The following is a 24,250-nucleotide window of genomic DNA, read 5'->3' on the forward strand; positions in this document are numbered from 1 at the left end:
CCTTCAGTATGAAGCAAACACTTAACACACTGAGGGGAGTCAGGAGAAGGGTGGGAGCTTCTGTGGGCTGAACCCTCGCATCCTTCCATCTCCTTTGATTCTTCCACAAACCATGCAATGGAAGCATCGTCTCCTTTTTATAGGGAAAGAAACTGGGGCTTAGAAAGACCAGTGCCTTGTATGGGGCTGGGGTTCAGATTTTGGCTTTTGTCTCTGCTTTCCTTCCTCCATGCTGCCCGGGAACACGGTGATGGGGACAACAGACAGAGTTCAAGGTTCTTTTCCTGAGACTGACACGTGATGAACAGTTTTGTCCACCGGTTTATGTTTTTTCTTTCCCCCGCCACCAGTCAGAAATTGCACATGTATTGAGAGGATAAGGAGTAGCTGACATGGTATTTTCAAGTAAACTGAGGATGAACACACAACATGGAGTGGTTTTCAGGGACGGGCTGGATCGTGTGAGTTACCACGGGGGTCCTTTGTCATAGCTTTCCTAAGGCAGGGTCTGTGTCCCTGTTTTTCCCACCATCACCGATATTGGTATGTTTAAAAAGAATGCGATGCTTGGTTTTTCTTTACAATGATAGTAGTTGCTCATTTTAAAAAGTTGAAAAGTGTGATAAAATACATATGTGTGGTGTGGGGGTGTATACATATCTATCTAGAGGAGGGACCCATCATCCCCAAAATGACCACTATTAGTATTATGATTCCATGCTTCTATTTCTTCTTTCTCAGCATAAATTGGGATGGATGTGTTTTCATGTTGTTTGATTATACGTAGACGTTATTAACCAAAAGAAATTTTAAAACTTACCTTTTTTCTTTTAACATCACATGCAAGATTTTTTTTTTTTTAGTACATCTTAATCTAGATTGCTCATAGCTCTAGATTGCTCATGCTATCAGATTTAAAAAAGCATGTTTTAATTAACTGTCCAGTTTCAGGGCATTTGGATTGTTTCTTTTATAACATGGTGATGAACATCTTTGGGAATAAAACTGGTTTCTCGTTTTTAAATGTGACTTTTTTTAGAACAGTGTCCTCAGAATGGACTTATAAGGACAAAAGGGGTGAATGTTTTTTGGAATTTCAATAAGGCGGCCACATTTTCCGCTGAAGAGTTCCATTATCAGTGTTAACTTCTTGAAAATAAGTGTGCTTTGGCTTGAACGGATGGCAGCTCCCTGGGACAGCTAGGATGGAGCCCATACCCATGGTTACTTTCATATATGACCTGTACCTTCGAGAGCTTTCAGCACACTAGTATTATGTATTATTTTCAGCCTTGCCTTTGGGTACCATGTGGTACCGAGATGTGTGACTTGCTGACAGATGTACCCACTTGTGGGACCTTGGTGTCCTGTTACATCGTGGATTTCAGTGCTGACTCTCCGTAGGCTGTTCATTACTCTCTGTGGGTGTGTCTTCTCTTGTTCCCCAGTGAAGAGTGTTGCGTAGCCTCTGACCAAGTCCTTCTTGTGTGCTTGAGAACCAGGAGACAGAACAACACTAATTGCTTCAATTACAGCTCAAAAAAAAATAGATAAGCATAAGCTTGAACGAGGCCACTAAGGTAGCAGTCTTTAATGACAAACAGAATGTGATTGAAAGAAATAGATCTACCTTGGAACAATTAGGTGCTATTTGAAAAAAAATAGAGTATGATCCAATTTTTATGCTTTTATTCTTTTGTAACATAGTCCTCTTTTCTCCAGTGAGCCTATATAATTTCTATAATACAAATTTTATTTAAAAAAAATCTGAGCATAGCGTCTGCAAATAATAGTTATTTCATAAATATTGCTTTTCCTATCCCTTGATTCAGATGCATTTTCTTCCAATAAACTTCACATGCCAAACCATAAATTACATAAACAAATCTTTAAGAAAATATTCATTTACTCAGCAAATTTTTATTGAATGCTTTTTTATGTCCCAGGCACTGTTTATAATGTTTATGCAAAAAAAGTAATGTTTTTTTTTTTTTTTTCTTTTTCTTTTTTCTACTCCTCTTCCCTGCCTGGTGTAGTCTGAAGTGTCCTGGATCCCCAACAAACACTACTCTGGCATTTATGGTCTGATGAAGCTCGTCCTGACCAAGACTCTTCCCACCAACCTGGAGAGGGTCATTGTCCTTGACACGGATATTACCTTTGCGACCGACATTGCAGAGCTATGGGCCGTGTTCCACAAATTCAAAGGTAATTGTAGCCCCATTTTTTCCTGGTATCTTTGAAGGTGTTGTCATGCCAAGAAAAATGACTGTATTTTTTTTTTTTAATGTGAGGCCCGCATTTAATGAGGTCATGCTGATGAAATGGACAAGGAGTTACAAATCTAGTTAAGTATCAACTCTACTGGCATTTGAAGCATGTTCGAATCAAATTGGAATTGGTTTGCGTTTCTTTAGTAAATGAAGAGGTCATGTTGGTGTTTATAGGAAGAACCCAATTTAGGATGCTTTGTAAGAGATAAATGTCAAGTGTGTATATTTTGTATACAGGTAATTGAGTGTTGACTTACCTGCATTTATCAGTTTGGGGTTTTTTTTTTTAATCAAATGATGCGTTGATTGCCGAGGAGGGCCTTTGAGTTGGTGGAGATGGGTATTGATTATAGTGTTGGAAAATGTTCTTACGGCTTTTGCTTTCATTAATGTTGTGGTTTACCACTTTAAGGAGGTATATAAGTTTGGCTTTGTAAGACATTCCTTCTTGTCTAGTTAGTTTTTTCTTAGCCATCACTGTAGTTCTTGTCACTGCCTCAAGGTGTATGAGATTACATGGTGGGGAATTGTGAGCCCAGTTGGTGTTACTTGACTCTGGCATGGATGCATGAGAGAAGTGACAAGTTAGCACAAATCTTGGGCTTTTATTTTAATCCCCCTTCCAGATGTCTCCCTTAAAATTGCATTCTTACAAGTTCTTCTCTATATTAGACAAATGCAATGAGAGATAAATTTGGGAGTGAGTTTTTTTTCTTTATTTCTTAGTTTTCTTTTTAAAATTGCATTCTGGCTTCCGTGTTTAAAATCTCTCCTCCTGCTTCTCTGTAGCTCCTTATCCTATGAAGGTGAAATACTACTCAGTGATATAAAATCACCGCATTTTCATAAATCACAGGATATTCCAGTTGGTTTCTGTTTCCATTCATGGACAGAAGAGTAAATTTCCTCACCTACTCCAGTCTCTGCCTGCTTCTTTCACGGGGGTGGGAGGTGGGAGGGGACTCTTAGCTCTAGGCTAACTGGAAAAAAAGTCCTCAGCATATCATGGGGGAGGCACTCTGACCCTCAGGCTCTTTCCCTTGTCAGGATCAAAACTTACTTTCCTTTCCCCTGTCAGTAATGACACTAAGAAAGACGTATTTAGCAAAACTGTTGAAACTGAGTGTGTCTCCGCTCTGGTCTCTTCTTCATAGAATGTTGGGATCTGTCCTTTCAAGTCACAAGGAAATTGAAGCTTGAAGGCATGCAGGGTTGAGACCAGAGTTGAGACCAGAATGCACATACGTATGCTTCTGTGTGCATCTCTTCTCAAGTTCCCCCATCATTTCTGCTTGTTTTTCTGACTGCATTGAACTCCTTGGGGACAGGTTTTTTGTTTTTTCTTTTTTTAATTGCAGGGAGGGGCAGAGGGAGAGCGAGAATCCCAGGCAGACTCCATGCCCAGCACAGAGCCCAACATGGGGCTCGAACCCATGACCGTGAGATCATGACCTGAACCGAAGTCAGGAGTCAAAACGCTCAACTGACTGAGCCACCCAGGCACCGCTGGGGGACAGTTTTTAAAAAATAATTCTGTGATACATTTTCACACTTATGTCCGGTATTCAGTGATGTGTTTATTCAGCAGATATTTATTGCATCTCTGCTGGGTGTCGCTGGTATGCTGGGCTCTGGAAATAAAGAGATGAGCAAAAATGAGAGTTACCACATCTCCTGGAGGGGACTGGAAAAGGCAGCTGAGAGGGCATCATGGGGGAGGAGGTCATCGTGCTCTGACTTGCTGGAGAGGCGAAGTGGCTGTGTGCAGTGAGTGCCCATATTCCCCTTTGGGAGTAAAGAACTTTGACTCCAGCTCCTGGGAGTGCAGCCCTGCAGAGGGCCCCCAGCCATCAGCCCCTTGGGGGTAGGGCCACAGGTGAAGAGTCACATGCCTCTGGCCACGCCCCCTTCCTGGGGAATGTGGAATCTTGCAGGGTCAGCTGTGACAACCCAGTCACAGCTGGATTTCTCCCTCTGGCTGTCCTCTCACCTTCCCTTTTCAGATGCCTTTCCCAAGACCACTCCCTAAATTAACCTCTTGCATGCTGACTTCCATATCAGAGTCCTTTTCCCCGGAAACGCAACCTGCAATATACATGTAAAGCTACAAGTCTCTCTTGGAGAAGTGTAACTCAGCAAAGTCCCTGGAACAGGTGGTCACTAATTGTAGTGTTGTAGCTGGGAAATCCCATTTATTCTGTCCCAGCTAGGACCTGCCAGAGTGCTGGTGGGGTTCTGAAGCCAATAACAACAATAGTATAATCGTGGTGTTAAATCTCCCGATATCATCTGTGGAAGGGGAGGCTCCCAAGGTGCTTGCTGGCCCAAGGATTGGGATCCTGGGGCAGAGCAGAGTGTATGGGCCAAGGTCAGGACTGGGATGGGAGCACTTGAATGCAAGGAACTGAGTTAATGGGCTGCGTTTTATTTGTTTGTGCTCGTATTGGCTTATTTCTAGCACTTGTTAGGCCCCTGCTGTGCAGAAGAATGTATTAGATGCTGCTCTTACCTGAAACTGTCCAGAACACAGCACCTGTCTTCAAGGAGCTCACCAACAAGGCAGGCTGCCTTATATTATCTTATCACCAGCAAAGGAGTATAAAATCATCTGAGGTTTTCCCATGCCCACTCTTAACTTTTCTGGGAAAATACGAAGGTGAAAGAAGATAAGTAAGCTCTTCTCTTCTCCATATGGCACTCTTTTGGACAGGTTTGGTTTTTTAGGGTTTTTTTTGTTATTGTTTTGTAATTATTTTTTTTCTAAACTGGAATGATTAGAAGCCAGGTCGTGGAACAGGAAGAAAGCCCCTGAGCACAGACCCATGAATTTGGAAAGCTCTGATCCAAAAGGGAGCGTTTCCTCTCTCATAAAGGCAATTGCAGTTGGCATTCTTCACCGTAAACATTTTGAGTGACACCAATGCAGTTTTTGGCCTTGTTCATTTTTCTCTGTTTTACAACAGCTAGTTATCTGGGGGCTCTTGTGTTCAGATCCCATATGCTTGACTCCTTAATGGTGCTCTGAGATCCCCCTCCTCTAAATCCCTTACATGGAGACTCTAGTAAGAAGCCTTTTAGTAAGGGCTTCGACCCCCTCCCCCCACCTCTGCCATGGGCAACTTTGTTTGCCTCTTGGGGATGTCCACGTGTCCCCAGAGCCTCGACTTCCCCTAAATGGCAGGTGCCTCCCTCCCCACGTCAGCAGTCTGCACCCTTATCACCAGCTGCGACTGCTGGAGAATTTTCAGACCCACTGATTCTCAGCAAAAAGAATTGGATGTGCCACAGATGGCGAGAGTGAGGAGCCACCCATTCAGTCATGGAACTGAGCTTCGTAGTGGCCAAACTGTTTCCTGACTGTTGGAAATGTTGCAAGTATAAGAGAAACTCAGCCCCTACTCTGGCAAGTGTATATTTGAGTAGGGAGAAGGCTGATAATAAACAAGTAAAGTATATAACATATTAGATGGTGATTAGTGCTTGCTCTGGAGGAAATTGGTGAAAGCAGATGAGGAATGTCTCTATGTGCACACGCATTGTTTTAATATTCAAATACGGTGGTAATGGAAGCTCTTACAAAAAAGGTGACATGTGGGGCATCTGGGTGGCTCAGTCGGTTGGGTCCGACTCTTGATTTCAGCTCAGGTCATGATCTTAGGGTCATGAGATCGAGCCCTACGTCATTTTCTATGCTCAATGTGGAGTCCACTTAAGATTCTCTCCCTCTCCCTCTGCCCTCCACCCCCATTCACACTTGCACTCTCTCTCTCTCTCTCCTTCTCTCTATCTCCCTCTCTCTCTCTTTCTCTAAAAGAAAAGAAAAAGGTAACATGTAAGCAGAAACCTGAAGAAGTTGAGAGAACAGGCATGCCAGGGTGCCTAGAAGAAAGTGGAATAGTGTCCTAGGCATAAGAAACAGCACATGTGAAGTTTTGGGAGCCTCGTGGCCTGGCAGGTTTGAGTAATAGGATGGAGTGAGCCCAGGGTGGATGCGGGCTGATGGGTCAGATCAGGGAGGCCTTCTTTGTCAGGCAGAGGGAGGATTGTGCCTGTCCCTTCAGTGCTAAGGGCAAGCCATTGTGCAGCTCTGAGCGGGAGTGATGGGACCTGTTCGATGTTATTAATGGGTCATCCTGGCCGCCCATCTGAGCATAAGAGGAAGCAAGGAGACCCATTTCCGAGACGGGGCAGCCACGGGGCCCAGGTGCTGCAGTGCAGTTGAAGACCCCATCGTAGGAGGGGTACGTCTCGGAGGGGGAGGCATCAAGATGTTCTGCTGGCCAGACGTGGGGGCGAGAGAGCAGAGTGCAGGATGCGTACTGCACCGCGACTGCACAAAGACGATCTTGGTGTGGGACCCTTTAAATTTGAAATGCCTAAATCGGACATCCTCATGGAGAGGGTGAGGAGGAGGCAGAGAAACGAGTATTTGGAAAGCAAAGGGAAAGTACTATTTCCTAAGGACTTCTTCTGTTCCAGGCACTGAGCTTTGTACATTTGAAAAACAGAACAAACTGGGCCCAAGAGAGGCTAAATAACTTTTCCTGTTCAAAGAGCTCCTCGCAGCAGAACCGAGGCCTGGACCATCTGGCTGTGGAGTCTGTTAGTTCTTAAACTCTGCTTCCTGCCTCTCCGGCTTCCTGATGGCCTGGGGTTGGGAGGGGGGTGGTGCATGGGCCTGGGGGTGGGGGGCTCGCACCTTAGTTCGGCTGTGCCCCCGATCATGAGTCCTCCACCACCCCTGAGCCAGCCATAGTTTTACTGCACGAGAATTTGGAAATAATACCTGATTTTACAATATGAAGGGGCTATTATGAAAGCGTAAATAATAAAGGTACCCCCATAATTTGAAGCTTTTAGAAGAAGGCCGTGTTCAACGTACTATTTTTATTCTTGAGAAGAAATGCCTTCCCTTTAGGAAGAGTCTGTTGCCGTAGCGTAAAGCTCTGGACCCCAAACAAGTCCGGTGGGTGTATCGAGCATAGGGGTGCGTCCCCCTGCTCACCCCCATTGTGCCCCAGTGTGGGCAACTATGCCACACAGGTGGGTATTTTTTAAGAACTAACAGACTCACCGTGGACTAATTACAGCTAACATTTTTAAGCACTTACTCTGTGCCAGCCACTCTGTGAAGCACTTTATGGTGAAACTCATTTAATCCTTACAACACTCCCATGGTGAATGTTTCCATTTTAAAGATCTGGGACCTCACGCTTGGGAAGGCCAAGTAGCATGACCAGCGCCTCAGCTCTAAATCCTGTACCCTTTCCCCTGCACCTACGCTCCCTAGAAGAGCAGATGGAGGAGCTTAGAGTCTGTGGAGAGACCAAAGTTAGATAGATGAGAGCGGTCTAGGTGACGACAGGAACCAGGTTGTAGAAGGCATTCAGAGAACAGCACTATGGAGGCAAAATCAGGGCCGTGGAGACGTGTGGTTTTCCTAGGAGCTGAGAAGTAAAATTTTGGTTTCCAGAATCCTGGCCCAGCTGGTGACATCCCAGAACATCATCTGTAAAGTAGCTGTGAGCCCCAAGAGCTCTACTCATGCACTCATCGTGGTCAGTAGAAGGGTGGCAGAATCGGGGTCATGCTGTGACCATGGGCGGGTTACCTGACTTCTCGGGGCTTCAGTGAGCCAGGAACCGTGCCAACAGGGTTTTCGTGAGGACTGCACAAGATAGCGTGCATTATTGTTCCCCTGTCCCATTTTTCTCTAAGGATTCCCGCCAGAGGGTGTGGGGTAATGGCGGACATCCTTAAAGTGTGTCTGCTCCATTACCTTGCAGCTTTGTCCCCAAAGCCATCGAGAGGCTGGGGTGACTGTACGTGTAAAATAATGTGGAAACGCTGAATATGAAAAACCTTGAAAGTACTACTTTTGAAAAGACAGTTGCAGAACTTCTGTAATTATAATCACTTGCCTTGGAGGAGTTTTTAGACACTCTTTAACATTTCTCCAGGTCACATCTTTATTTCTTATCTTGCTTGGGCTGCTCCTCCTCCCTTCTCCCCTCCTTCCCCCCTCCCAGCCTCTTCCCTTTGCTCTGTCCTTGGAACTGGTGGGAGTAGGAAAAGCCTTGCAAAGTAAGACATCAGGTTTCAAATCCCTGCTGGTCTGCTTATCAGCAGGATGGTCTTAGGGTGTCCATTGAACCTCCCCACCTTGCTCCCTTACCAGTAGAAAGAACACCCTGACACTGTCTCACAAGGGTGTGGATTTGGGGAAGTGATCCTGGTGCCCAGTAGATGCTTTTCCTTCCTTATTTCCTTTTTACTCTTTCCTTTTCCTTCCTATCCTGTCTTACCTCATTTTTCCCTTTTCCTTTGACTTTCAGTCCTTCTCCTTCGCTCCCTTCACGACCTCCGAGTGAGGCTCCACACCTCCCTCCCTTACAGGGAATCAAAGATGGCCTTGGAGGACCACCACCCCACACAACCTCACGCTGGTGGGGTCTCCCTGAATAAAGCTGGCCCTCCTTGGCCAGGCTGACTCTGGAGAAGGTACGCCTCACCTCACGGTCTGTTCCCACCTTCCTAGAGAGGCTGTTTTGCCCCAGAGAAGAAAAGCAGAAATCTTAAAAAAGATACAGAGTTTCAGATGAGGTGCTTTTCAATGAATGGAACAGCCAGTGTCTGTGTGGGGGGTGCTCTGTTAGTGCCGAAGGCCCCGGGGTTCTGCTGGGATGGGGTAAGGCTCCTCTGTGGGGTTTGGGTTTCATGTTAGGCTCCGCTCAGAGGCTGGGGCATTTCTTTGCATCAGTACGGTGGTTTCAGACATTGTCCTCCCAGGACCTGGGAGGAGGGTCCTGGAGGAAGAGTCAGGATTTTGTCCTACCCGGAGAGCGCTAGCTGCGTGTCTCGGCGGGGAGAGCACAGGCTGTGGACCGTGAGGGTCCCCCGGACCTGCGTCTGGGGCCGGCTCTCCCATCCAGGGTGCACTTCCGTTGCTCAGTCTCGATGGGGGTAATAGTTTGGAGGCAAAATATGTAATTCACCTAGCACTTTGCCAGTATTTGTGATATTTTCTCAGTTCTTCGATGCAGGCTTTTTCACATTTTACTGTTTCTGAAATTGGGATGTGACTTACAAAAGTAATTGGCCTGATGGTCTTTTTCTCCTGGAAAATATTTTGATATCTCCCACAGTCAGTGGCCTCTGAGAATCCAGAAAATATGGTGTTATTATTTTTAGTAGTATTGTTTTCCTAGCTTTTCCTTTTGTCTTGGAGTGGTAGAGGAGGAATGGAGGTAGGGTAGACTGGAGGAGAGCGAGCTGAATTGGGAGGTCGATCAGAATCAGTAGAAGAGAGGGATCTGGGGGTCTTAGAAGGCCGCTCTCTGATTACCTGTTACTGTATGACCGCAGGGTCCTGGGGAGTTTGTGCCATTGCTATTTTTGGAAAACACCTTGCTTGTGTCTCACACGTTGGAATGGTTACCATCCCCCGGTGAGCCCTTCCATTGTGGAAGGCGACCATGTTTCCTGGGTATAGATCTTTATGTTGTGGGCAGTGAGGAAGGGAGGGGGTCATCGAGTCATGGAACACCAACATTTTAGACTTTGAAATTTTCAGGAAGAGATACTGAAAAGCTTAGGCATTAAACCCAGAATTACAGGAAGCTGCTCTTGCCTAAAATCTTTTCTTGCTCATTCAGACATTCAGTAAATATTTATTGAGCACCTACTTGGTACCAGACATATAAGCTATGCTTTCTAGTGCTCAGTCCATTAGAAATTCGTGTGACTAACTCATCCTTCCTTGAAAAAAAGTCTGATACTTCTGGGAACAATTTAGGGTGACCTGCCATTAATGTGAATTATTTAGGTTGCTTTTCTGTCGTTTCGCTGGTATCAGTTGCCTTGAGGCAAAGAGATTTTGATGGTGAAGGTAGCTGGTGGATGCATCGAGGGGATGGGGCTGTCCTCGGTCATTCTGGGGGATGGGAGGGTGAGGGAGCAGATTGGGATCAAATAAAGGCATGAGGGACTTAGCGGGGGTGATAGAGACAGGTACACAATAGGTAGTGGGAGGAAGCAAGAGGCAAATACCTGTGGAATGAATTTATGGAGACAAAGACAAAGCCCATCTTTAGAATCATGTGCTCAGAATGGAAGGCAATTTTTTTTTTCTTGTTTACAAGTATCTTGGCCAAAGGGACCTGACGTGAAGGATAGCTCTGGGGTGGAGGCCGGCTTCTGGTATAAGAATTACCTGTAGGGTCTTTCCAGATTGCACGCATCAAGGCCCACTCTGTCCCCCCGCCCCCCACAGCGGCCTGGACATCACCAGTGATTTGGAATTCATTGCCTTCTTGCAGGGTTTCTCCAGCTTGGTGCTATTGACATTTGGAGCTGGATCATTCTTTGTTGGGTGTGGGGGCTTGTTCTGTACATTGTAGCGTGTTCAGCAGCATCCCTGTCTCTACCCACTAGATGCCAGTAACACCATCCTCCCCAGTTTTAACAACCAAAAACATCTTCCTGGGGCGCCTGGGTGGCTCAGTTGGTTAAGCGACTGCCTTCGGCTCAGGTCATGATCCTGGAGTCCCTGGATCGAGTCCCGCATCGGGCTCCCTGCTCAGCAAGGAACCTGCTTCTCCCTCTGACCCTCCCCCCGCTCATGGCTCTCTCTCTCGTTCTCTCTGTCTCAAATAAATTAAAAAAAAAAAAAAATCTAAAAAAAAAAAAAAAAAAAACCATCTCCCTGTATCACCGCATGTCCCCTAAGCGGCCAAATCTTTCTCTTTGAGAACCACTTCCTTAGTGGCCCACCATTACGGATGAAAATGTGCAGGGTCAGGTGGTCATGGTTTTAGGAGGTTGATAATGATGGCTCAAAAGAAGAAATAAAATCTGAATGCTCCGTAGCTTGTTTACCAGTTCATACCATGGAGACTCCCAATCATAACGCCCTTTGAATGACTTTCTGAATCAACCCTGTGTTTAAGCTCCTGTTGTATGTGCTTCTGACTTCTCTTCCCTTGTTCGTACTCAACACCGGCCTCAAAAATGCTTGCACTGTACATTTTCTCTTTTTCTAGGGCTGGAGATAGAGTGGAATAGCCAATAGTGAATTTACTTACTCAGAAAATAAATAAATGCATTCATTCCCCTGTACCTGGAAGGATACATGATGCCAAGGGGAAGTGTGATTGAATTAACCAGACTCAAATGCATTCATATCCCTAGAAGGCCACGATTCTGTTAGGACCCACTGGAATTTACAGTCTGCCCCTGAAATTACAAGAGGGACACTACTCATCTACATACTCATGAAGAGAGGAAATCGGTGCATGTCATTCTGTGACTACCGCAAGGACACAATTTTTTTTTATCCTCCTAAATGCATAGACATAGATTATTAGCAGCATCTAATATATGACAAGGACGGACGTGGCCTGTCAAGGAAGACAAATAGCTTTATTCTCTTCTCCACACGGTGCGCAGGGCTTGCCCATCTGGAAGAGTGCAGTGGGCAGAGGTGTGTGTGCTGATTCCTTATTAAGATGGATGGAGGGGCCATATAAGGTAACACTGTCAGCCAGCGAAAGACCAGGTAAAATGACCAGCTTCCCTAGAAGCCAAGGATATATTTTTTTTCATTAACAACCATCTTCATTAGAAAAGGAAGTCGGGTTTCTGTTTTTTTGTTTGACTTTGGATTGGTCTCAGGGACAAAGAGGTCACGACAATTTGGGGCTTCTCTTTTTTACTGCTTAGATAGCAGAAGAGGCCCCAGGTTATATTCCATGATGGCAGAATGTCCTGTAAGATTAAGAAGAAGATTCCCCAAATCCAGCCAATAATCCTTTTTATTTTTGAAATGATGTGATACTAGGTTTTCAAAAACGGAGGAGGCAGCCCTTGAAGGACTTGGGGGAAGCGGGGAGGAGGGAAGGGAGGGCTGGTTGGCAGGAATGGAAATTACATTTTTTTCAGGTGAACTTTAAAATTTTGGAACAGTTTTTGATTTACAGAAATATGATGCAAGTAGTCCAGAGTTCCTATATACCCTGCCCCGTCTTTCCCTTCCTATTCCCATCTTACATTAGTATGGTACGTTTTGGGGAGAACTTGCCTTTTTGTCCCTGCAGGCTAGATGCTCTGTATACCTTTGCTCCGTTCATCACAACAGTCCTGACAGAGGGATAGTCCAATCTCCATTTTATAAGAGCAAAAACCAACACTTACAGAGGTTAAATAACAGACCCAAATCATCTCACTAGTACGTAGCAGGGCCACAATCACGGCCTCTGTCCTTTGCCAGTAAGCCCACAAGTTGGTAAGCACTGCTCCCTGTGGGAACTACGCTGTGAGGATAGTGAGGTGGTACACCCATCTTCATGCAGAGGGCGCTCTACTTGAGAATTAGAAGGGCAAACAGCTCCTAAGAAAGGACTGTGCGAACAGCTCCTAAGAAAGGACTGTGGTGAGAGATAGGAGGGCATGTACCAAACATAGTGGTGCCACCATGGAGAGGGTAGTTCACTTTGGGGACTGGGAAGGATGTCATCTACAACATAAGATAAATTGGTTTGTGAATTGGCTGGGATCTGTCCATGAAGGAAAATGGGAACAGGCAATTCCAGGCAGGAAAACAGAATGGTTAAAGTCATGAAGACATGAAAGAGCATGGCATGTTGTTTGAACTACAGGGGGTTCCCTGTGGCTGGAATGTTTGTACAAAGAATCGAGCATGGGAGGTGGGTTGGGAATATGTTGGGAGATTAAAAAGTAGACAGGAGCTAGATCGTGAAGGATTGGGATGCCGTGCCAAGGAGTTTGGGCTTTTTCAGAAGACCATGAGAATCTGTGGACAGTCTCTAAGAAGAGTGATCAAGATCAGTCCCCAGTATAAAAAGGTGATGCATTGCAGTGGGGGAATGAGTTGGATAGTACAAAACCAAAAACAAAATCCAATTAGGTGGCCATGTCAGTAATCCAAGTAAGAAATGATCATTGCCTGAAATAAGGTGGAGGTGGGATGCAACAACAGAATCAATTAGAAATGGATGTCCAGATACAGCGTAGTACAAGAGAGAGATTTGTAGATGTCTCTTGTTTCTCAGTTGAGCGGATTGGGTGGGAATTACAAGAGGAAGCATAGGTATTGGGTAGAGAAATGAGTTCAGCTCTTCTACCTGTGATATGGTAGTGCTGGTGGTTGGTGTTTAAGTGTAGCAAATGCTTCCTCATAATATACTACATTTGTGCTCCACTGTGGTGCAAGTGCTGTTTGCCTACTCAGCATCCATGTTGCCCTTCCATAAACATCAGCAGAATGTCTCTTCTTCTTTTGAAAACCTTGCCTCTCCTTGTCTTAATTGAATTTCAGTATGCATGTGGGGTGGTGATCCATCCCTGGCTGCAAGGTAAGGGCATGAGCCAGTCCTGGCCAGCAGGACCCCTGAAGCATCTCCCTGGCTATGGTCATTGCTTCAGGGTGCTTATGTGTCCCGTGCTGAACCAGTCAGAACTAAAGAGCAACAGGTCAGGGATTTTTGCTGGAACTTCTGGGAAGGATTTTCCACTCCAGTTGCTAAACTGTGAGGAGATGAGACTGGAACCTCCATGAGTCACTTTGCCACGGTGTCAGGGGGTCCTTGAGACCACCCCTAGACTCCATGATTTGCTAGGATGACTTGCAGGACTCAGCATGAGTCATACTCATGGCTATAACTAACTTCAGAAAAAAAAAAGAAAAAACCATAAAGCAAAATCAGCAAAGGAAAAGGGGCATAGGTGAAGTCCAGAGGTAACTAGGCTTAGGCTTCCAGAGTCCTCTCTGAGTGCAGTCATCCAGGTCAAGCTTCATTCCTCCAGCGGTGAGTTGTGGCCTCAGGTATGAAATGCTCTCCACCAGGAAAGCTCATTAGAAATTTAGTATCTAGGATCTTTACTGGAGCCTTGTCACATAGGCATCCTCTACTAGCACATACCAAAATTTCAGACTCCCAGAAGGAAAATGAGTGTTCATCATAAACCATAATGTTTGCACAGTTTATACAGTGGACCATTATTACCGGGGAAGAATGGGAACCTTCCTGGAACCTAGGTTCACACATGCCAACCAAGGGCCAACTTAGCAAGCAGGCTTTTTTAAAGAGAGCAGTCTCGGCTGGCTGTGGTACCTCTTTCCTGCACATCTTCTCTGTCTGAGAGTGAAAGCAGATCTGAGAGCCTGAAAGAGAGACAGATCCCAGATTACAATGCATTATAGTCTCAAACCCCAGCCATGCCTGAAGCAGATATCCCTTTTTTAATTTCTTAAGTCAGTTTAAATTTATGTCATTTACAGTCTTAAGAAGCACATTGGCCAATAAAACCCATTCTACATAAAGAGTTCTTTTTTAACTTCTTTCCCACAAGTCCCCATCACTGTTTTTTTGTCTCAGACAAGGGCCTTCCTCAGTGACCAGGACTGGCCTATAATAGACATTGTAAATTTTTGGTACGGGAGCAGATTTTTCTTTAGCATTTTAGAGGATTATTCTGTCTGGATGGAAAAGGTAGATTTCTGGAGCCTATTTATCCTCGAATGTGACCTAAATTAAAAGTTTGACCAGCTGAATATCTCCTTGATCTTCCCTTTTACAAATTACTCTTCCCTGAGAAATTGGCCCGAGCTCATAGTAAGTGGTGCCTCCATCTTGGGCTGTGTCCTGGGCATTCTTGCTCGTTTGGCCTAATTAACTGTGTTATCATTCAAGCAGATTAGGTATGTGCCTTCCTGGGACATCAATTAAAAAATAAATCAGTGTTTGTCAAAGTGGAAAGGTGACATGTTGAAAGATGAATTTCCTTTCCAGTCTCGTATGGAAGCAGTAGCAAACACAGAAGTTTCGCCGTGGCTTCGCCCATGGGCACACATGCCAAAAACAGGAACTGGAAGGAGGTTAAGAGACCGTGAACTGAGTCAGTGCTTTCTGCTGCAAAGGTAAAGAAAGGTCCAGAAGGTCTTTAGTTTGTGAGATGAAGTTGTAAGAGGACTTGACTAGGATGCAGGTCTCTGTTTTGTTATTACTAGCCTGAGGCAAGTCACTCTCCCTTTCTGATCCAAGGGTATCTATTTGATAAGTGTTTATTGAGTGCCTGGTACAGAAATGAATCCGTAAAATGCATGGGTTTGCCTGGATAATCTCAACGCTTTTCAGGTCTGGGACTCTTACACAAATGCACACGGCCAGAGGCAGAGCCAGAATCATAGAAGGTAGGAGTCCCTTTCATGCCTCTCTTGACCCCACACCTTGCATTCATCTTCCAGCAAGTCCTGTAGGGACAGCCTTCAAGGTCTGTCCCAATCCATGCCTAGGAGATGCTGGAATTAAATTAGTTCTTGAATAAACAAAATTAGGTCTTCAGCTCCCGTGGCTCCTCAGACTCTATAATACTCTTTTTTACCGTTGTCTGCTTCTATAAAGCAGGAAATCACAGATGCCCTGGAGTCTCTGAGGGGACATGAAGCAGTGAGGTTCAAGGCAGGCTTCACACACGAGCTAAGACAGGAGTGGAGGCCGAGTGAGGGGAATGACGTTAGCCCCAAAGTAGGGTTTCCACGAGGATTTAGGTCTTTTGGAGTAAACGGTGACTTGCTGCTGGCTCAGCCCAGCGAGAATCTCCTGACAGTGGGCTTCCAAACCCAAGCTAGGTTCTGGTCTCTGTCTGCCTGAGAGGTGGGCTTTTGGATACCTGTTTGGTGCTTTTCATAGCTGCACACAGTAGGTGCTCATCCCTCACATTTGTTTCATTAACTTAGGTTTTTAGAGACAGACGCACTGATGCCCATGATTTCAGCTCTACATTTTTTTTTTGTTGTTATTTTAATTTTGAGGAAGAAAATACATTTTCTTTGCAGAACAGGAAGAAGAGAAATCCAGTCAGGACAGGGGCAGGCAGCAGAAAGACGCCCTCCGGGCATTATTGTAATAGTGAAAGAGCTTCATCTCCAGAGGCAAAAACGAGAATTTACTCGAGCCTTTCAAGAACAGACTGCTCTGTCATGGGCATCATTAAGGTTCACTAGACTGATCCACTTTATATGTATGCGTCATGAATAAAACAATGCCCATCCATAGCAGCACAAAGAAAACAAAACTCCTCCTGTGTTTCCACTACCTAGAGTTCAGTTGTTAACATTGTAGTGTATTTCCTTTCAGACACTTTTCTGTGCATACAAAATTGTTTATTTTTTTTAATAAAATTGGGATCGTCTTGTAATACTGTTTGCATCCTGTTTTTTTCCTCTTAACTACATATCGCAACCATTTTCCAAAGTCATGTGCCCTGTCATTTTTTTATGCTTCCTGGTATCCTATGGTTTGTCTATATTATTATTATTCGGCACTGCAGACCTTCTGTTTTGGATTCTTGGGCCGTGTCCAGCTGTTTTTTGGTATTCTAGAGAAGAGCAAAATGCTCACCCTCTCTTTTGAGCATTGAAAGGCTGTGGCCCTGAGACTGCTCCCATCTAGATGTCTGCAGGTGAACTTAGCTTCATAGTGCCGTGTCACGGCTATAGACAGTCAAATAGGCCTGTGTTCTAGGCCCAGCCCTGGCTGTGTGATCTTGGATGAGCCAGTTAACCTCTCTCTGCTGTGTATTCCTCATATGAAAACCCCGGGCGCCTTCTCCACCGGTTCATGGGGGCTGGCCGAAGGACTAGACCCAGTCATTGACCTCACTGTTCACTTCTCCCAAATACAGTTGTCTTTAACCCTGGCTTCAAGTTGGAATCATCTGGGGAGCTCTTTTAAGAGGAGTGTTGCCCAGGCCTACCCCACGACAACCAAGTTAGAATCTCTGGTCTAGGCACTGGGCGTCGTATTTTTACAAGCTCCTTGTGTGAGGCTAACGTGCCACCAGGGTGGAGACTTGGCCCCTGACAGCTATGGGCCTGAGGGTTGCTGGCTACCGCAACAAAAGAGACGTCGTGTCTCGGCTGTTTTGTCGTGGGGCTGGCGAGGCAGGGTAGTGTTTGGAGACAGGCTTAGAATCCTGGCCCGCATGCCTCCCAGGGAAGAGTGCCAACCTGTTTATTTTGTGTCAAGAGCTCAAACAGTGATCAAAATCCAACCCGACATCATAAATACCAGAAAAGGTCAGGATTGGGCTGGTTGTGGGATTGAGCACACGTAGTCGAGCTGGGCTTGGCCCGTGGTCAACTCCAAACTTTGCGCTGGCACCCAGGGCGGGTGGTGGGGGTGGGGTACTTGGCAAGGCCCAGGCAGACGGCACCCCAGCTGCGGAACGGAGGTTTGCGTGGCTCTGTTGGCTTTTGCCGGAAGGAGGAGAAATGCCATTTTCTCAGCAGTTGTTCTTCTTGACTCATTAGTGTACTTGGCATGGGGTTATTTTTTAACTTCTCTGCAAATATTCGTAGAAAGAGAAGGGGAGTGGAAGTGGGAGGTGTTCAGGTTCCCTGAGCTTGTATTTCATACAGGACCCTCCAGGATTGACAGGATGGCCTCCTCCCCAGGCCCAGTGCCACAGTGCAGCTGACGGACCTGAGGTCACCTGGCCAGCAGCACGTGGCCAAAGTGGGAATTTTATCCCAGGTCAGCAGAACCTCAGAGCCTGTAATTTGTTCCTCAGAAGTCCACCTCGTAGGAGGTCGGGGGCTTTAATTAGACCATTTCTGCATAATCAGATCTTGATTGTGACAATCAGAAGGAAATCCCACTGTAGACCATTTAAAGGTTTTCCATGTAAGTTTGTCAGGACAGCCTAGGTAAGAGAACAAGATATCCTTGAACAGGGTCACTTCACCCATTGGGCTCACCCAGGAACCAGTGGGGTTCCCGTCAGGATGGCAATGAAGTGAGTTTCCCCGGGCCGGGGAGTTTAGCTGCCGGGCCTTTTGTTAAGAGAACTGGCTGGAGGGGCGCCTGGGTGGCTCAGTTGGTTAAGCGACTGCCTTCGGCTCAGGTCATGATCCTGGAGTCCCGGGATCAAGTCCCGCATCGGGCTCCCCGCTCAGCGGGGAGTCTGCTTCTCCCTCTGACCCTCCTCCCTCTCATGCTCTCTGTCTCTCATTCTCTCTGTCTCAAATAAATAAATAAACTCTTAAAAAAAAACACAAAAAACAGAGCTGGCTGGAGTCCATTACCACGCCGTGCCTGCTCTTTGTATCTAAGTATAGATGGAGGAGTATCAGTACTTTTCATACCTTTCTGGCTGTATCCCACAGTAAGAAATGCATTCTGCCATTACGGTCCAAAAGAAAATGTGTGTGTGTGGGGGGGGGGTGCGCACACATCTATACACATACATACAACACACACAGCTATGTAACTCAACAATATCTTCGTAAAACAATCCTTAACCTTAACCATGTTCAGTGATTTTTGTATTTCTCTCCTTATCGATGTGGTGTATTTTAGTTTCTAAAGTGCCCTTTGAAACCCACTAAATTATTTGCGCAGCCCCCTCGTGTGGCAAACCCAGGTTTCAAGAACATGGGACTGGAAGTTCTCTTAAGTGGCCTTTTAACTCTGGATTAGGCATTCTGAAATTCAGCAAAGCTGCCAGGAATCAGAGAGGAGATCATCAACTGGTTTTCTAGAATCTGCGTGTGCTGGAAGGGCCCGTGGGGATCTCACGAGGCCGTTTCCCTCCCATCTGGCAGACTCCCACTGAAATGAGCTAACATGTGCGGTGGCTGCGAGCAGTCACTGGTACATAGTAGGGGGACTCTGTACCCCTCATTTACCTTTCTTCCCAGGCACGTGTTGGATTTTACTCATCTCTCTATTCCTAGCACTAGTATAATGCTCAGCACTGGGCTCAGTGAATGGATGGGGGGGAAAATGAAAAACTGTGGCTCAGTTCTCTTTTCTCATTAACCTTTTGGGAAGATTGCTCAGTCTGCCTGGATAATGCACTTCATTTGCTTTTTTAAATTAACTTCAATTCAGGAACATGTATTCACTGCCTACTATGTGCCGAATACTGTTGGACATGGAAAATACTACACAGTGCACAAGAAAGGGAAGGGATTCTTGTTCTTAAGGACTTCCCGTATAAATGGAGAAGAGAAAGGAAGGCGTAGAAGCAACTGCCAAGTAATGCGGTGATTGTTCCTGCCGAGAGTTTACCAAAGTGCTGTGTAGGCCTGTAGAGAACCAGCTCTGGTCGAGAGTGGCAGGGAGAAGACACAGACAGAAAGCACTTAATCTGGGCTTTGAAGGTTAAGTAGAAGGTTTTTTTTTTTTTTTTTTTTTTTTAAAGATTTTATTTATTTATTTGACAGAGACACAGCTAGAGAGGGAACACAGCAGGAGGAGTGGGAGAGGGAGAAGCAGGCTTCCCGCCGAGCAGAGAGCCCGATGTGGGGCTCGATCCCAGGACTCCGGGATCATGACCTGAGCCGAAGGCAGACGCTCAACGACTGAGCCACTCAGGCGCCCCGGTTAAGTAGAAGTTTGTAGGGGGACCAAGTAGAAGGGAATTCCAGGCAAAAGGAACATCTTGGAAACAGCAACGAGGAGTGATCCTGCAGGGTGTATTTGGGGCAGGGCACAGGAATTGTGGGTATGGCTAAAGGTCCCGGCTCATGGGGCAGCAGGTGTGCATGATGGGTGGTTAAACACTTGGCCTTGAGGCACAGAACAGGTCTGAATTCCAGGCCCTTCTTTCTGTGGTAGGCTGAATAATGCCCACAAAGATATCTTTGTCCTAATTCCTGGAACCTGTGAAAGTTAACCTGTATGGCAAAAGAGACTTTGTCGATGTGGTTAAGCTAAGGGTCTTGAGATGGGGAGATTATCCTGGACTAGATGGGTGAGCTCAGAATATGAGGAGCGTCTATGATAGAAGAGAAAATAAATATTTTTGGTCTTTGTTCCCAGTTCCTGACATAGAGCTCCTAAAGTTCTTGGAATTTCCTGGGTAATAGGAATGTCTTTTATTCTAATGAAGCTACTTTGGTGGGCCCCTAGATTAGCTTTAGGGTGGGGCTGGTGGCCAGAAAGACCCAAGGCATGATTAGAGGGTTGGAACCTTCATCCTCCTTCCCCTGTAGGCCCCCCCACATCCAGGAAGGGCAGGGGGCTGGAGATTGAGTGAATCACCGGCCTATCATTTAATCAATCATGCCTATGTGACAAAACCTCCATAAAACCCTGGGATGTGATGCACTTCCAGGTTGGTAAACAACACGGGAGTGCGAGAAGGGTAACACACCCAGAGTCAGCACGGACATTTATAATAAGCCAGTAAAGTGCTTTCCTGAGTTCTGTGAGTCATTCTAGCAGGTTATTGAACCTGAGAGGTGAGCATTGTGGGAACCGTCGACTTTGTGGCCATGTTGCACAGAAGTGTGGGTAACCCAGGGACCCAGTACTTGTGACTGGTGTCCGAAGTAGGGGCTGTCTTGTGGGACTGAGCCCTTCAACCTGTGGGGTCTGCGCTCACTCGGGGTGGTTAGCATCAGAATTGAATTGTGTTGTAGGGCAGTTGGTGTCTGGAGGGAGACTCAGAGAGTTGGCTGGTGTGAGAGGTGACAGGAGTCGAAACCGTCGAGAGGGTCCTTACCTGAGGAGACAGAGCACGATTTGACCGTGGACAGAAGCCGTGTGATACAGAAGCTGGGGCTGGAGTATCGCACTCTGAAGGTAGAGGAAGGGGCCACCGGCCGAAGGACACGGGCGCCGCTGGAAGCTGAGGAGGGCAAGGAATCGGATCCTCCCTGCAGAGCTTCCAGAACAATGCATCTCCGCCAACTCCTTGACGTTAGCCTCATCAGACTTCGTGCCTTCCCCCAGAACTGTGAGAGAACACATCTGTGTGGGTTGAAGCTACTAAGTGTGTGGTGATTGTTACAGCACTTAGGAAATAACAGAGTACCTAGACGGTCTTGGGATTTACTTCTCTAAGCCTCCCATGTAAAAGTGCGAGCGAGGGGGGGTAATCATGGCCAGCGGCAGCCTCGTAGGGTTACGGTGAGGACTGGGTGCGTGTCCTTGAACATGGGTTAGCCAGCTACCTGGCACGTGGGCGAGATTTATTTGTGGAAGGACATAAAGAAAAGAGAGGTGATCACAGATCAGATTTACTTTTTGCCGAAACGCCTGTTGGCTTGTCTTTGTTTCTAGCTAAGCACCAAGCACTGAGGCAAAGGGACCGTACCTGTTGGCTTTATCCCTGTCCCTCCAGTGCACGGCCCGGCCCTGGCATGAGTAGTATTCTAAATTTAATTGATAAACGATCGAACACATGCTCTGTTGGTATTTGGAGGTTCCAGATCAGGGAGGGGAAACGCACAGCACAGAAGGCTGTCTATGGAGGGAGAGGTTACCGGGCAAGGAGACCAGTGTGGGCACCACGGTAAACCAGGTAAGAGGTGATTTTTCCTCTCTGGTTAACATCCCTCATGTCACGCTTTGATGCTCATGCCCTTTAATTCTGTTTGCAGAGCAAGAGAACAGATGCAAACTGTCCTCAAATGGTCTCTTCTCTACCATTAATTTGTTCTGCAGCCTTCTCTTTCCAAGCAAAATGACCCAAATCATTTTGGCTTCCCCTTCTTCCGAGCGCAGCATTGTGATGCCTTGCAGATGTTGCAGACAACGGTCCAGAGGACAGATTTGGCTTGCACACGTGTTTTAAGTGACCCACACATACTTTTTTTTCTTTTTTCTTAAATGTGAGTTATAAAACATGGCAGATTGAACATACGAGTTTATTTCTGTGCCTTTCCCAAAGCCCACTAAAACGGAAGGAAAGGCATAAAAAACGACTTAAGTTCACAAGAACCGAGCTAATGAGAGGAGAGCAGACCAGGGCATCAGTAAGTGTGGGAGCCAGAAGGCAGGTGGGGGACCCTGCACCCACATGGCCCTGACACCCCTCCTCGTGCAGAGAGGGGACCAGGGCCTGACGCTGGAGTGAAGATAGGGAGATTGCCTCAAAGTCTGTGTCCTGAAAGAGAGGACCTCTCCATCTCCTCCACTACGCAGAGCTCTGAAGAGTTGTGGCAGGTTTCGTATCCTCTAGACAAGAAATGGCTTGATGTCTCTGGGGAAAGAGCCCAGCCCAAGGGTTGGGTTCTGACGTTTACCAAACCCCAGGTGCTCCCAGAAGGGCGTTTTAAGTTCTTACCCTCAGCTTCAAGCGGAGCCTTGTGCTCTGCTCTGTGATACTGGGGCTGCGACTCTTCTAACATTTCAGTCGCGCCGTGGGCTCCCGTGGGGTTCTGTGAATAGGGGCACTGGAGGGAAACTGAGGCTGGAGAGAAGAAGGGACTTGCTCCTGCTTGTCTGCGTTCCGATCTGGCAGAACCATCCTGGCGGGACTTCTTCACTGGAGTGTGCAGTTCATTCCCGTCCAGCCCCTCCCCACACCCACATTGTGCTGATCCCTTCTCAGAGGCCCGGGCTCCAGGTCTGGGGGCGGGGGCGGGGTGGCTTCCAAGCTCCTCAAATCTGGTAATCCTAATTCCTCCCTTCCCATTGTCGTGCCAGCCCTAGGAAGGGCCGTTGGCAGTTACAGGTTTACAGGTGCTATTTATGTGACATCGCAGTATTTCCTTTTGGCTTTTACAGTCCCCCACACCCAGCTAGCAACCCTTTATTAAGGCCCCTCTGTGTGGGGTTCCTATTCCTTGACTGGACCCTGACAAATGGACCTCATAGGAGACCAATACTTGCTTTATCCCCCTTTAGTGAAGGCCAACAGCCAGGAAGTCTACCCACACGAGATGCTGGTCAAAGGGTACAAATGTCCAGTTATAAGTTTAAAAAGTTGGGGGAATCTAATGTACAGCATGGTGGTTGTAGCTCACGATACTGTATCGTACTTGAATATTGCTAAGAGCAGATCTTAAAATGTTCTCAGCACAAACAAATAGCAACTATGTCAAAGGATGGAGGTGGCAGCTGATAGTGAGCATGGTAATCATTTTGTAGTTTAGAGATGTATCAAGTCAACAAGTTATGCACCTTCCACTTACTCCATACACGTCAATTACCTCTCTCTAAAGCTGGGGGGAGGGAGGGAGGGATTAAAAAACAACAACAACAAAAAAACAGCTTACCCATGAACTCAAAGCTGCCAAGCCATTTTGAGTGCCTTGTTCTTATGCGCTGTGAAGAGTGCGCACATATTGGAGGAGAGTCCCTAATGTAAATTAAAGAAAGGAATATATATGAAACTGAAATGAGGCAGATAAAGGAGCACTCAGCTAACTTTTGGTCTTAAGTTCCTAATTCGCTCTGGGCTTCTGTTCTCTTGTAAATAAAATGGGGATGACAATACTTAGTTCTCGTGGAATTGTTGGGAACTTAAATCCTAGAATACCAACATCTAGCATCGTTCTTGACACGGTATGACCTAAGCATTTTGTTAATAACCATAATAGATAGTATTATTATTCACAAGGATCTTTAGCTTCATATCACAGGGAGCCTTGCCATCCGGGTTCTTTCAAATGGCTGTAGGCTCATGAGAAGGAAATGCAAGCTAACATATATTGAATACCAGGTGTCAGTCGCCAGATGAACTTCACATTACCTGCTTATCACTGGTAAAAATCCTCGAAGTCTGGGTGCTTTACACCCACCGTATTAGGAAACTGAGGCCCAGCAAGGTTGCTCGATTTCAGAGCTCCTGCGAGGGAGCTGCATGCCCGCGGGGGCCGCCTGCCGCCAAGTTTCTGAGGGGCCATATGGGCAGACAGCCTCTTCGTTGTCTGGCTAATTTAAAAACAGGAAGGTGTTCTGAACAGGACCCAGCTGATAGGAATAATCACAAGTGAGGACTCGTTCTTTCAGGCATGGACATGGCCACCCGGCAGCTGACGACGTTAATAAAATTGTCAGGCAGCTATTAGAATAACTTAAAATTATCCAGATTTTTATAGCTACCTAAAAAGGCTGAACAGCTCTTATCTTTGCTCATAAAACAAATATCTGTTAGCTCCTGAAAGACTGGTATCCGTGTTCAGTGGTTGGACCTCAGTCCCTCTCTCCTTCTGGGATGCT

The 24,250-nt window shown here is 46.3% G+C and overlaps 1 protein-coding gene across 8 annotated transcripts in view; it reads left to right on the plus strand.

The window, feature by feature from the left end:
• The window catches only part of LARGE1 (LARGE xylosyl- and glucuronyltransferase 1), a 513,801-nt gene that overhangs the window by 295,579 nt on the left and 193,972 nt on the right, over positions 1-24,250 (plus strand). For all 8 annotated transcript variants that reach the window (XM_064590661.1, XM_064590660.1, XM_054506843.2 and 5 more), the window contains one exon: positions 2,037-2,208. In XM_064590661.1, the coding sequence (XP_064446731.1) occupies positions 2,037-2,208 (172 nt within the window). The remainder of the gene's footprint in view (positions 1-2,036; positions 2,209-24,250) is intronic.

Source organism: Mirounga angustirostris, unplaced genomic scaffold (genome assembly GCF_029215605.1).
Source record: "Mirounga angustirostris isolate CCGP_5_RB_7025 unplaced genomic scaffold, mMirAng1.0.hap1 SCAF_5, whole genome shotgun sequence".
Taxonomy (NCBI): domain Eukaryota; kingdom Metazoa; phylum Chordata; class Mammalia; order Carnivora; family Phocidae; genus Mirounga; species Mirounga angustirostris.